This window comes from Bacillus rossius, chromosome 1, assembly GCF_032445375.1.
Source record: "Bacillus rossius redtenbacheri isolate Brsri chromosome 1, Brsri_v3, whole genome shotgun sequence".
Classification (NCBI taxonomy): domain Eukaryota; kingdom Metazoa; phylum Arthropoda; class Insecta; order Phasmatodea; family Bacillidae; genus Bacillus; species Bacillus rossius.
In genome coordinates this window covers 2123100-2136500 of record NC_086330.1, presented here as the reverse complement: position 1 = coordinate 2136500, position 13401 = coordinate 2123100, and the positions used below count along the sequence as shown (strand labels likewise).

Genomic DNA, 13401 nt, shown 5'->3' with positions numbered 1-13401 from the left:
ACATTTTAATTTCATTGTGTACAATTCGAGTTACTTGTACATCCACAGTAGAAGGCGAAGTATGTAGGGCCATAAGTTAGAAGCTGTACGAAGCACTCGTATTTTTAAATTTTTTTTTTTTTAGCGATCTTGCAAGGATTTATTTCTTTTTTGGTACTCTTTTCGCGTGTTGGTTGTTTTTACTTTTGTGGTTTATATGCTCACTTCACTCGTAGTTACACAGTTTGTTGCAGGATTGTAGAAGTGAATAGTAGCACACTCGGGCGAATGAAAAGAGTTTTTTTTTTTTTTTTTTTAAATTCTTGGTGAACTCAGGTTCTTGTACGATAGAACTCGGTAGTAATGTTTTTTTCCCCCCTCATGTAAAAACAGGGCACTGTACATACATTTGACAGCTAACAATATTTTGGCAATGTTTATATGATGTTAGATAATAGGAAAATAAATTTGAAAGATTATGTCTCCGTGTAGCTCTTTAAATCCCCACCTTCCCAATATGAAGTGCTTACCTGGGGTAAAGCCTATTTCACACTAAGTACGGATTAGCAGGATGAAAATTTTGCATGCTGAGGCTTCTAAACTCATACTGAATACTAAACCAATTTATATAAACAGCATTTTACATATGCATGGCCAGTTAAAACCTGTCAGTATGACTCATCTCTTGAAGACAAAGGCAAGCAGACGACAGAAACCACGGTGGTAGGGATGACTGTTGCAATCGCAATCAATAGCATTATTCTGTATTAGACTGTCTAGGTTTAGAGTTAGAGTCAGTATTTAAAGACTCGATATTGAAAACAGGACATATCAAAGAATCACAAGTTTCAGTTTAAAATATTTTTATTAATGATTTGTCTCCATTTAAAAACCAACATGGCAGACATCATTATGCTGTTCAGAGAACACAACATATCCAACCAGACTGAGTCACAGTTTTACAGCCTATCAATAAAATAACATGGTCTGCATCCTCACTGTAGTGAAACATTTTACAAACTGAAATGTTATTCGGCAATACACATTACTTACAACAGTTCATGAAGTACGCAGTGTCACCAGGCACTACTGTGTTCAAGGTTCTCTTGGCCAGGTAGAACGTTTCGAAACACTTCGTGCACGGCAAGCAATCCTCAATATCGGGATCATTTTCAAGTTGGCAATTAAGTAGTTGAATATCCACTTTATTTGATTGGATGCATACACAAGCAAAAAGTCTTTAGGTATGTTTGGTAGTTCTTTAGTCTTGTCAAGTCCAGTAAGCATACTACACTTTCCAAATGCCAAAATGCCAAAATTGTTCTTTCGTAGCGCTTTTTTTTATGTTGCGCAATCAGGTTAGTTTGAAACACCGATGAAACTGCTGAAACTGGAAACATCATCGTGCTATTCATCACTAGAACAGCCCAGCTGGGTTTATCGGCCAACCAACTTGTCCAGAGCTTTCGAGTTGCACTCTGCACACTGCAACCTCCTTTCACGTCGGTGACATTCGTGCAGTTTATGGGCATACTTTACAACGAGGTATTCAAGTGGCGGGCAGCAAAACTCGCTTTTCAGGTCGACAATACTGACACTGTCTGCAGCACCTCTGACAAATTTTCTGTAGCCAAATTTTCTGCTGACGGTCGGTATTGGTGGAGGGGACATGTTTTCTGGATCTGGTAGCTTCAGTAAGGCGGGGCTCTGGACTATACAGATCTGCAAGCAGACTCCCAATCTACCCTTAAAGGGCGCACATTTGGGAGGGGCGGAAGGAGGGTGCGTTGGCCTTCGGGCCTCCGAAAACATGACGGTCGGTGTACTTGGAGGGGGTGTGTAGTGTCATTCATCTCTCGAGCTCGGCCCTGGTTATCCTACCCGGATTGACCAGTTAGTTGGTTGAAGCCTGTCTGGTGGCAGACCCTGGTTGTCACCAGTTCCCGAAGTCAGTACGTACTGGTGGGGTCTTGGCTAACTTCCTGTGAAACTCTGTCCACTGACTTGCGCAGGCAGTTGGCGGTCCGCTGGTCGGACAGAGCGGAGGGGACCTGTCTTCCAAGTCTAGTCCAGATGTCGGGCTCTGGATTGTAAGATCTGTAAGACGACTCCTGCTCCACCTAAAAGGGCGCAGCCATAGGAGGGGAGGTGGCGGGTGGGCCGGCCTTCGGGCCTGAAAACAGTGACGGTCGGTGAAGTGGATCGTTCCACTTGGTAGTTCTTCCGTGGTGCTGCCGATCTCGCGGAGTGGAAGTTCACCATGATCCCAGCGAGGCTCATGTTGGGGGTTGGTCAGACGAGTTTTGGGTTGGTTACACCGGCGATGGTTGCTCCTACTGTCGTCTCTCCGCGGCATCACTCGCACCGTGTCCACGTGCCGTGTTGGAGGGCCTTAAGTCTGCAGCCTCCGTGCAGAGCTGTGTGTCGAGCAGTTCAACATGTACTTGAAACAAAGATGGCTGGAACGAGTGTTGTTGGAGTCGTTTCGTGGCAGGACCCGCCAGCGACACCACTGGGCGCCGTCATGAGGCAGGGACCGGGACAATATTCGCGGGTTCAATGACCTGCAGGATGAACTCCATAGTTTTACGTACACTCGGTCAAATGTGACCCACTCATTGGCTGCTGTCTTGTGAGACGTCCCAACGTAGCAGCCTGTGATTCGATAAAGCTTTGCTCGGGCGTGCGTTTCTCATCGGCCCAGAGTCATCCAGGTGAGTTGTGAACCAATAGCAGAGGCAGCACTGAGGTATAACCTATTTGTATTTTAGCATATCGCGAGATGAATTCGCGAATTTTTTCGGTCTCTAGTCACGAGGCATGCCGGGAACTCTCGCCCTCCTGGGACAGGGACAGGGACAGGGACAGGGACAGGGACTGGGACAGGGACAGGGACAGGAACAGGGACTGGAACAGGGACAGGGACAGGGACAGGGACAGGAACAGGGACAGGGACAGGGACAGGGACAGGAACTGGAACAGGGACAGGGACAGGGAAAGGGACTGGGACAGGGAAAGGGAAAGGGACAGGGACTGCGACAGGGACAGGAACAGGGACAGGAACAGGGACAGGAACAGGGACAGGGACAGTAACAGGGACAGGGACTGGAACAGGGACAGGGACAGGGACTGGGACAGCGACAGGGACAGGGACAGGGACAGGAACAGGGACAGACACTGGAACAGGGACAGGGACAGGGACAGGGACTGGGACAGGGAAAGGGAAAGGGACAGGGACTGCGACAGGGACAGGAACAGGGACAGGGACTGGAACAGGAACAGGGACAGGGAAAGGGACTGGGACAGGGAAAGGGAAAGGGACAGGGACTGCGACAGGGACAGGAACAGGGACAGGAACAGGGACAGGAACAGGGACAGGGACAGTAACAGGGACAGGGACTGGAACAGGGACAGGGACAGGGACAGGGACTGGGACAGGGACAGGAACAGGGACAGGGACTGGAACAGGAACAGGGACAGGGAAAGGGACTGGGACAGGGAAAGGGAAAGGGACAGGGACTGCGACAGGGACAGGAACAGGGACAGGAACAGGGACAGGAACAGGGACAGGGACAGTAACAGGGACAGGGACTGGAACAGGGACAGGGACAGGGACAGGGACTGGGACAGCGACAGGGACAGGGACAGGGACAGGAACAGGGACAGGAACAGGGACAGGGACTGGGACAGGGACAGGGACAGGGACAGGGACAGGGACAGGAACAGGGACAGGGACAGTAACAGGCACAGGGACTGGAACAGGGACAGGGACAGGGACAGGGACTGGGACAGGGACAGGAACAGGGACTGGAACAGGAACAGGGACAGGGAAAGGGACTGGGACAGGGAAAGGGAAAGGGACAGGGACTGCGACAGGGACAGGAACAGGGACAGGAACAGGGACAGGAACAGGGACAGGGACAGTAACAGGGACAGGGACTGGAACAGGGACAGGGACAGAGACAGGGACTGGGACAGCGACAGGGACAGGGACAGGGACAGGAACAGGGACAGGGACTGGAACAGGGACAGGGACAGGGACAGGGACTGGGACAGGGACAGGGACAGGGACAGGAACAGGGACAGGGACTGGAACAGGGACAGGGACAGGGACAGGGACTGGGACAGGGACAGGGACAGGGACAGGGACAGGAACAGGGACAGGGACTGGAACAGGGACAGGAACAGGGACAGGGACAGGGACAGGGACAGGGACAGGGACAGGGACAGGGACTGGAACAGGGATAGGGACAGGGACAGGGACACGGAAAGGGACAGGGACAGGGACAGGGAAAGGTACTGGGACAGGGAAAGGGACAGGGACTGCGACAGGGACAGGAACAGGGACAGGGACAGGGACAGGGACTGGAACAGGGATAGGGACAGGGACAGGGACACGGAAAGGGACAGGGACAGGGACAGGAACAGGGACAGGGACAGGAACAAGGACAGGAACAGGGACAGGGACAGGAACAGGGACAGGAACAGGGACAGGGACTGGAACAGGGACAGGGACAGGGACAGGGACAGGGACTGGAACAGGGACAGGGACAGGAACAGGGACAGGGACAGGAACAGGGACAGGAACAGGGACAGGGACTGGAACAGGGACAGGGACAGGAACAGGGACAGGGACAGGAACAGGGACAGGAACAGGGACAGGGACTGGGACAGGGACAGGGGCAGGAACAGGGACAGGGAAAGGGACAGGGACAGGGACAGGGACACGGAAAGGGACAGGGACAGGGACAGGGAAAGGGACTGGGACAGGGAAAGGGAAAGGGACAGGGACTGCGACAGGGACAGGGACTGGGACAGGGACAGGGACTGGGACAGGAACAGGGACAGGGACTGGAACAGGGACAGGGACAGGAACAGGGACAGGGACAGGAACAGGGACAGGAACAGGGACAGGGACTGGGACAGGGACAGGGACAGGGACAGGGACTGGAACAGGGACAGGGACAGGAACAGGGACAGGGAAAGGAACAGGGACAGGAACAGGGACAGGGACTGGAACAGGGACAGGGACAGGAAAAGGGACAGGAAAAGGAACAGGGACTGGAACAGGGACAGGGACAGGAACAGGGACAGGGACAGGAACAGGGACAGGGACAGGAACAGGGACAGGAACAGGGACAGGGACTGGAACAGGGACAGGGACAGGAACAGGGACAGGGACAGGAACAGGGACAGGGACAGGAACAGGGACAGGAACAGGGACAGGGACTGGAACAGGGACAGGGACAGGAACAGGGACAGGGACAGGAACAGGGACAGGAACAGGGACAGGGACTGGGACAGGGACAGGGGCAGGAACAGGGACAGGGAAAGGGACAGGGACAGGGACACGGAAAGGGACAGGGACAGGGACAGGGAAAGGGACTGGGACAGGGAAAGGGAAAGGGACAGGGACTGCGACAGGGACAGTGGCTGAGACAGGGACAGGGACTGGGACAGGGACTGGGACAGGGACTGGAACAGGGACAGGGACTGGGACAGGGGCAGGGGCTGGGACAGGGACAGGGACTGGGAAAGGGACTGGGACAGGGACAGGAACAGGGACAGGGACAGGGACAGGGGCAGGAACAGGGACAGGGAAAGGGACAGGGACAGGGACAGGGACACGGAAAGGGACAGGGACAGGGACAGGGAAAGGGACTGGGACAGGGAAAGGGAAAGAGACAGGGACTGCGACAGGGACAGGGGCTGAGACAGGGACAGGGACTGGGACAGGGACTGGGACAGGGACTGGAACAGGGACAGGGACTGGGACAGGGACAGGGGCAGGAACAGGGACAGGGAAAGGGACAGGGACAGGGACACGGAAAGGGACAGGGACAGGGACAGGGAAAGGGACTGGGACAGGGAAAGGGAAAGGGACAGGGACTGCGACAGGGACAGGGACTGGGACAGGGACAGGGACTGGGACAGGGACTGGAACACGGACAGGGACTGGGACAGGGACTGGAACAGGGACAGGGACTGGGACAGGGACAGGGACAGGGAAAGGGACTGGGACAGGAACAGGGACAGGGACTGGAACAGGGGCAGGGACAGGGACAGGGACAGGGACACGGAAAGGGACAGGGACAGGAACAGGGACAGGGACAGGGACAGGGACAGGGGCAGGAACAGGGACAGGGAAAGGGACAGGGACAGGGACACGGAAAGGGACAGGGACAGGGACAGGGACAGGGACAGGGACACGGAAAGGGACAGGGACAGGGACAGGGAAAGGGACTGGGACAGGGACAGGGACTGGGACAGGGACTGGGACAGGGACTGGAACAGGGACAGGGACTGGGACTGGGACAGAGACAGGGACAGGGACAGGGACAGGGACACGGAAAGGGACAGGGACAGGGACAGGGAAAGGGACTGGGACAGGGAAAGGGAAAGGGACAGGGACTGCGACAGGGACAGGGACTGGAACAGGGACAGGGACTGGGACAGGAACAGGGGCAGGAACAGGGACAGGGAAAGGGACAGGGACAGGGACAGGGACACGGAAAGGGACAGGGACAGGGACAGGGAAAGGGACTGGGACAGGGAAAGGGAAAGGGACAGGGACTGCGACAGGGACAGGGACTGGGACAGGGACAGGGACTGGGACAGGGACTGGAACACGGACAGGGACTGGGACAGGGACTGGAACAGGGACAGGGACTGGGACAGGGACAGGGACAGGGAAAGGGATTGGGACAGGAACAGGGACAGGGACTGGAACAGGGACAGGGACAGGGACAGGGACAGGGACACGGAAAGGGACAGGGACAGGAACAGGGACAGGGACAGGGACAGGGACAGGGGCAGGAACAGGGACAGGGAAAGGGACAGGGACAGGGACAGGGACACGGAAAGGGACAGGGACAGGGAAAGGGACTGGGACAGGGAAAGGGAAAGGGACATGGGCCTGCGACAGGGACAGGAACAGGGACAGGAACAGGGACAGGAACAGGAACAGGGACAGGAACAGGGACAGGGACAGGAACAGGGACAGGAACAGGGACAGGGACTGGAACAGGGACAGGGACAGGGACAGGGACTGGAACAGGGACAGGGACAGGAACAGGGACATGGACAGGAACAGGGACAGGAACAGGGACAGGGACTGGAACAGGGACAGGGACAGGGACAGGGACAGGGACAGGAACAGGGACAGGAACAGGGACAGGGACTGGGACAGGGACAGGGGCAGGAACAGGGACAGGGAAAGGGACAGGGACAGGGACAGGGACACGGAAAGGGACAGGGACAGGGACAGGGAAAGGGACTGGGACAGGGAAAGGGAAAGGGACAGGGACTGCGACAGGGACAGGGACTGGGACAGGGACAGGGACTGGGACAGGAACAGGGACAGGGACTGGAACAGGGACAGGGACAGGAACAGGGACAGGGACAGGAACAGGGACAGGAACAGGGACAGGAACTGGGACAGGGACAGGGACAGGGACAGGGACTGGAACAGGGACAGGGACAGGAACAGGGACAGGGACAGGGAAAGGGACTGGGACAGGAACAGGGACAGGGACTGGAACAGGGACAGGGACAGGGACAGGGACAGGGACACGGAAAGGGACAGGGACAGGAACAGGGACAGGGACAGGGACAGGGACAGGGGCAGGAACAGGGACAGGGAAAGGGACAGGGACAGGGACAGGGACACGGACAGGAACAGGGACAGGGACTGGGACAGGGACAGGGGCAGGAACAGGGACAGGGAAAGGGACAGGGACAGGGACAGGGACACGGAAAGGGACAGGGACAGGGACAGGGAAAGGGACTGGGACAGGGAAAGGGAAAGGGACAGGGACTGCGACAGGGACAGGGACTGGGACAGGGACAGGGACTGGGACAGGAACAGGGACAGGGACTGGAACAGGGACAGGGACAGGAACAGGGACAGGGACAGGAACAGGGACAGGAACAGGGACAGGGACTGGGACAGGGACAGGGACAGGGACAGGGACTGGAACAGGGACAGGGACAGGAACAGGGACAGGGACAGGAACAGGGACAGGAACAGGGACAGGGACTGGAACAGGGACAGGGACAGGAACAGGGACAGGAACAGGGACAGGGACTGGAACAGGGACAGGGACAGGAACAGGGACAGGGACAGGAACAGGGACAGGAACAGGGACAGGAACAGGGACAGGGACTGGAACAGGGACAGGGACAGGAACAGGGACAGGGACAGGAACAGGGACAGGGACAGGAACAGGGACAGGAACAGGGACAGGGACTGGAACAGGGACAGGGACAGGAACAGGGACAGGGACAGGAACAGGGACAGGAACAGGGACAGGGACTGGGACAGGGACAGGGACAGGGAAAAGGACAGGGACAGGGACAGGGACACGGAAAGGGACAGGGACAGGGACAGGGAAAGGGACTGGGACAGGGAAAGGGAAAGGGACAGGGACTGCGACAGGGACAGGGACTGGGACAGGGACAGGGACTGGGACAGGGACTGGAACACGGACAGGGACTGGGACAGGGACTGGAACAGGGACAGGGACTGGGACAGGGACAGGGACAGGGAAAGGGACTGGGACAGGAACAGGGACAGGGACTGGAACAGGGACAGGGACAGGGACAGGGACAGGGATACGGAAAGGGACAGGGACAGGAACAGGGACAGGGACAGGGACAGGGACAGGGGCAGGAACAGGGACAGGGAAAGGGACAGGGACAGGGACAGGGACACGGAAAGGGACAGGGACAGGGACAGGGAAAGGGACTGGGACAGGGAAAGGGAAAGGGACAGGGACTGCGACAGGGACAGGGGCTGGGACAGGGACAGGGACTGGGACAGGGACTGGGACAGGGACTGGAACAGGGACAGGGACTGGGACTGGGACAGGGGCAGGGGCTGGGACAGGGACAGGGACTGGGAAAGGGACTGGGACAGGGACAGGAACAGGGACAGGGACAGGGACAGGGGCAGGAACAGGGACAGGGAAAGGGACAGGGACAGGGACAGGGACACGGAAAGGGACAGGGACAGGGACAGGGAAAGGGACTGGGACAGGGAAAGGGAAAGGGACAGGGACTGCGACAGGGACAGGGGCTGGGACAGGGACAAGCACTGGGACAGGGACTGGGACAGGGACTGGAACAGGGACAGGGACTGGGACAGGGACAGGGGCAGGAACAGGGACAGGGAAAGGGACAGGGACAGGGACAGGGACACGGAAAGGGACAGGGACAGGGACAGGGAAAGGGACTGGGACAGGGAAAGGGAAAGGGACAGGGACTGCGACAGGGACAGGGACTGGGACAGGGACAGGGACTGGGACAGGGACTGGAACACGGACAGGGACTGGGACAGGGACTGGTACAGGGACAGGGACTGGGACAGGGACAGGGACAGGGAAAGGGACTGGGACAGGAACAGGGACAGGGACTGGAACAGGGACAGGGACAGGGACAGGGACAGGGACACGTAAAGGGACAGGGACAGGAACAGGGACAGGTACAGGGACAGGGGCAGGAACAGGGACAGGGAAAGGGACAGGGACAGGGACAGGGACACGGAAAGGGACAGGGACAGGGACAGGGACAGGGACAGGGACACGGAAAGGGACAGGGACAGGGACAGGGAAAGGGACTGGGACAGGGACAGGGACTGGGACAGGGACTGGGACAGGGACTGGAACAGGGACAGGGACTGGGACTGGGACAGGGACAGGGACAGGGACAGGGACAGGGACACGGAAAGGGACAGGGACAGGGACAGGGAAAGGGACTGGGACAGGGAAAGGGAAAGGGACAGGGACTGCGACAGGGACAGGGACTGGAACAGGGACAGGGACTGGGACAGGAACAGGGGCAGGAACAGGGACAGGGAAAGGGACAGGGACAGGGACAGGGACACGGAAAGGGACAGGGACAGGGACAGGGAAAGGGACTGGGACAGGGAAAGGGAAAGGGACAGGGACTGCGACAGGGACAGGGACTGGGACAGGGACAGGGACTGGGACAGGGACTGGAACACGGACAGGGACTGGGACAGGGACTGGAACAGGGACAGGGACTGGGACAGGGACAGGGACAGGGAAAGGGACTGGGACAGGAACAGGGACAGGGACTGGAACAGGGACAGGGACAGGGACAGGGACAGGGACACGGAAAGGGACAGGGACAGGAACAGGGACAGGGACAGGGACAGGGACAGGGGCAGGAACAGGGACAGGGAAAGGGACAGGGACAGGGACAGGGACACGGAAAGGGACAGGGACAGGGACAGGGAAAGGGACTGGGACAGGGAAAGGGAAAGGGACAGGGACTGCGACAGGGACAGGGACTGGGACAGGGACAGGGACTGGGACAGGGACTGGAACACGGACAGGGACTGGGACAGGGACTGGAACAGGGACAGGGACTGGGACAGGGACAGGGACAGGGAAAGGGACTGGGACAGGAACAGGGACAGGGACTGGAACAGGGACAGGGACAGGGACAGGGACAGGGACACGGAAAGGGACAGGGACAGGAACAGGGACAGGGACAGGGACAGGGACAGGGACAGGGGCAGGAACAGGGACAGGGAAAGGGACAGGGACAGGGACAGGGACACGGAAAGGGACAGGGACAGGGACAGGGAAAGGGACTGGGACAGGGAAAGGGAAAGGGACAGGGACTGCGACAGGGACAGGGGCTGGTACAGGGACAGGGACTGGGACAGGGTCAGGAACAGGGACAGGGAAAGGGACAGGGACAGGGACAGGGACACGGAAAGGGACAGGGACAGGGACAGGGAAAGGGACTGGGACAGGGACAGGGGCAGGAACAGGGACAGGGAAAGGGACAGGGACAGGGACAGGGACACGGAAAGGGACAGGGACAGGGACAGGGAAAGGGACTGGGACAGGGAAAGGGAAAGGGACAATGACTGCGACAGGGACAGGGACTGGGACTGGGACAGGGACTGGGACAAGGACAGGGACTGGGACTGGGACAGGGAAAGGGACAGGGACTGCGACAGGGACAGGGACAGGGACTGGGACAGGGACTGGGACAGGGACTGGAACAGGGACAGGGACAGGGACAGGGACAGGGACACGGAAAGGGACAGGGACAGGAACAGGGACAGGGACAGGGACAGGGACAGGGGCAGGAACAGGGACAGGGAAAGGGACAGGGACAGGGACAGGGACACGGAAAGGGACAGGGACAGGGACAGGGAAAGGGACTGGGACAGGGAAAGGGAAAGGGACAGGGACTGCGACAGGGACAGGGGCTGGGACAGGGACAGGGACTGGGACAAGGACTGGGACAGGGACTGGAACAGGGACAGGGACTGGGACTGGGACAGGGACAGGGACAGGGAAAGGGGCACCGGACGGGCCCGCCTCGCTGGCCGGGGTCCGGAACAGCGACACACACTATATATGCTAATGCGTGTCCGCGCCGCGGGCCAATCCACGCCCGCCTTCGCGCCGACACTTTTCAAATGTAAATGTGGTGTAACGTTTTCTGGCCGTGTGTGGCATGGCGAAATAAAAAGTAAAAGGCAGGATCCGTGTCGAAATATATAATTTTTTTTCCCGCGGTAAAATTATGCCGCAATTTGCGACACGTTGTGGCGCGAAGCACGACGGGAAACAGCGGCCCGGGGCGGCCGTTAAGTGCTGCCAACCTGACGGCGCCCACCAGCGGCGCGAACATCGCGCCCGCAGGCTGCCAACCTCTGTGGTTAACAATTACAGCTCGTTACCATAATGTGTGTAATGTGTGTAATGTGTGTAATCGCCGCCCCGACCTCGCCAACGGTAATATTTTAATTGCGGCTCCGGGAATTGCAGGGGCTGTTGGGGGGGGGGGGGGCATCAGAGAGACTGGGTCGTTCTCGGCGAAATTGCTTCCGTCGCGTATGGTTGTCCGTTGTGTCCGTGATCTCGAGAAGCCAATAAATTTCGAAAGAAGGGGCTTATTGGAATTAGGGTAAGTTGGATAAATATGATGAAATAATTTATACCAGTATCTAGTGTTAACACATACTTTATTTGCAGAAACAAGTTCTATTCACCTGTAAACGATTGTATAATTTGTGCTAGCTAATAACCCGTGGCTTCGCTCGTGAACACATCAGGATATTTCTGATACTGCAGCACTGTCAGACATATCTGAGAATAATTCCAATACTTTTAACTAAAAAAAAATTCACATTGAATATCAGATATATTTAATATTACATTCATAAAAAAACTATAAAGGTTGAAATTTGTAATGTTGTTAAACGTACCTCGAGAATCCTCACACATTGTCCCGCCTGAGACTGCGTGCACATGGGGGGGGGGGGGGGGGGGGGTGTAATGGGACCACACTCACATGCTTCAAACTGTAAATACTGTGATATCACTGAAATATATTAATTATCCAAAAATTGAGTGTTTATTCAGAATAGATTTGGTAGTTTTTAACGGCTTTGAGACTGAAATTGGTTTATCGAATTAAAAAAACGATCGACTATCAAAAGAAAAATATTCCTATAGCTAGAAATGTATTATAGTGATTTTAACAGTTTTCGCTTGTATATTTTCTTCTTTTAAATAATTTTTATTTTACATTTTCCGTGAATCTCAGTGCCCTCCCCACTACAAAGTTTTTTGATAAGCCAGTTGGACTTCAAAAACGTCATATGGCGAATTGGTCAAGCGACATAGGAAGAGTTATTTAAAAACAATATATTTGTATTTTTGAAGTTATACTTCTTCAGGAGCGGTATGGAAAATTATTAGAGTGATTTTGTTACGATGCGCGCGCACCATGCAACGACATTTTCACAGGAAAATGGCGGACCCACGTGTATGAACATAAACCCGTATATAGTCACTTTCATAAAAATAATATGAGACATACCGAAAGTATTGGTGTGCCAAATGAAACTTCATGATAGTGAAACTACCCTGGAATATATTTGGTCATATAAAATAGTCATGGTAATTTCAAGTTTTATAAATCTAAGGATTATGGTGTTACATCAATAATAATAATACATATTCTACTTACAGTGTACGGTTAGACATCGTAGCGCAGTGGTTACAGTGTACGGTTGAAGGCCTTCCTATGAAGGCACTAGGTATTCAAGCTGATAATGCCTTCAATTACCAGGAATAAATACATCATCCTAACCGAGAGGGAGGGCCAAATTCTAGTATTTGGAATAACTGGGTGCTATATGTGTTCCACAAAAAAGCCAGAGAGAAACCAGTTTAACAGGTAATCAATTCTTTTTATTTTATTGACCGTAGCGCAGTGGTTAAAGTGTGCGATTAGAAATACAACGGACCGAGGTACAAACCTCGGATATAGAACTTTTTTTTTTTTTTACTTTTTAAAATTACAAATCACTAGATTATACAAATCGTGCTTTCAGACAATGCATGTAAATACAGTTTATTTTCTAATACT

The 13401-nt window shown here is 55.5% G+C and overlaps 3 protein-coding genes across 3 annotated transcripts in view; 1 reads left to right on the top strand and 2 right to left on the bottom strand.

Moving 5' to 3' along the window:
* LOC134530723 (tetra-peptide repeat homeobox protein 1-like) overlaps positions 1 to 7529 on the bottom strand; it is a gene marked incomplete at its 5' end in the record, with an annotated part of 8381 nt that extends 852 nt beyond the window's left edge. The window contains 2 exons of the mRNA XM_063365844.1: positions 1959 to 2099; positions 6903 to 7529. Of these exons, the coding sequence (XP_063221914.1) occupies positions 1959 to 2099; positions 6903 to 7529 (768 nt within the window). The remainder of the gene's footprint in view (positions 1 to 1958; positions 2100 to 6902) is intronic.
* The window catches only part of LOC134531090 (NADPH oxidase 5), a 273671-nt gene that overhangs the window by 98332 nt on the left and 161938 nt on the right, over positions 1 to 13401 (top strand). The gene's annotated exons all lie outside the window — the stretch shown is intronic.
* Positions 8046 to 8630, bottom strand: LOC134537008 (tetra-peptide repeat homeobox protein 1-like; the record flags this gene model as incomplete). Its single annotated transcript, XM_063377221.1, has 1 exon — positions 8046 to 8630. A coding segment is annotated over one exon (585 nt), but the record flags the coding sequence as incomplete, so codon positions are not given.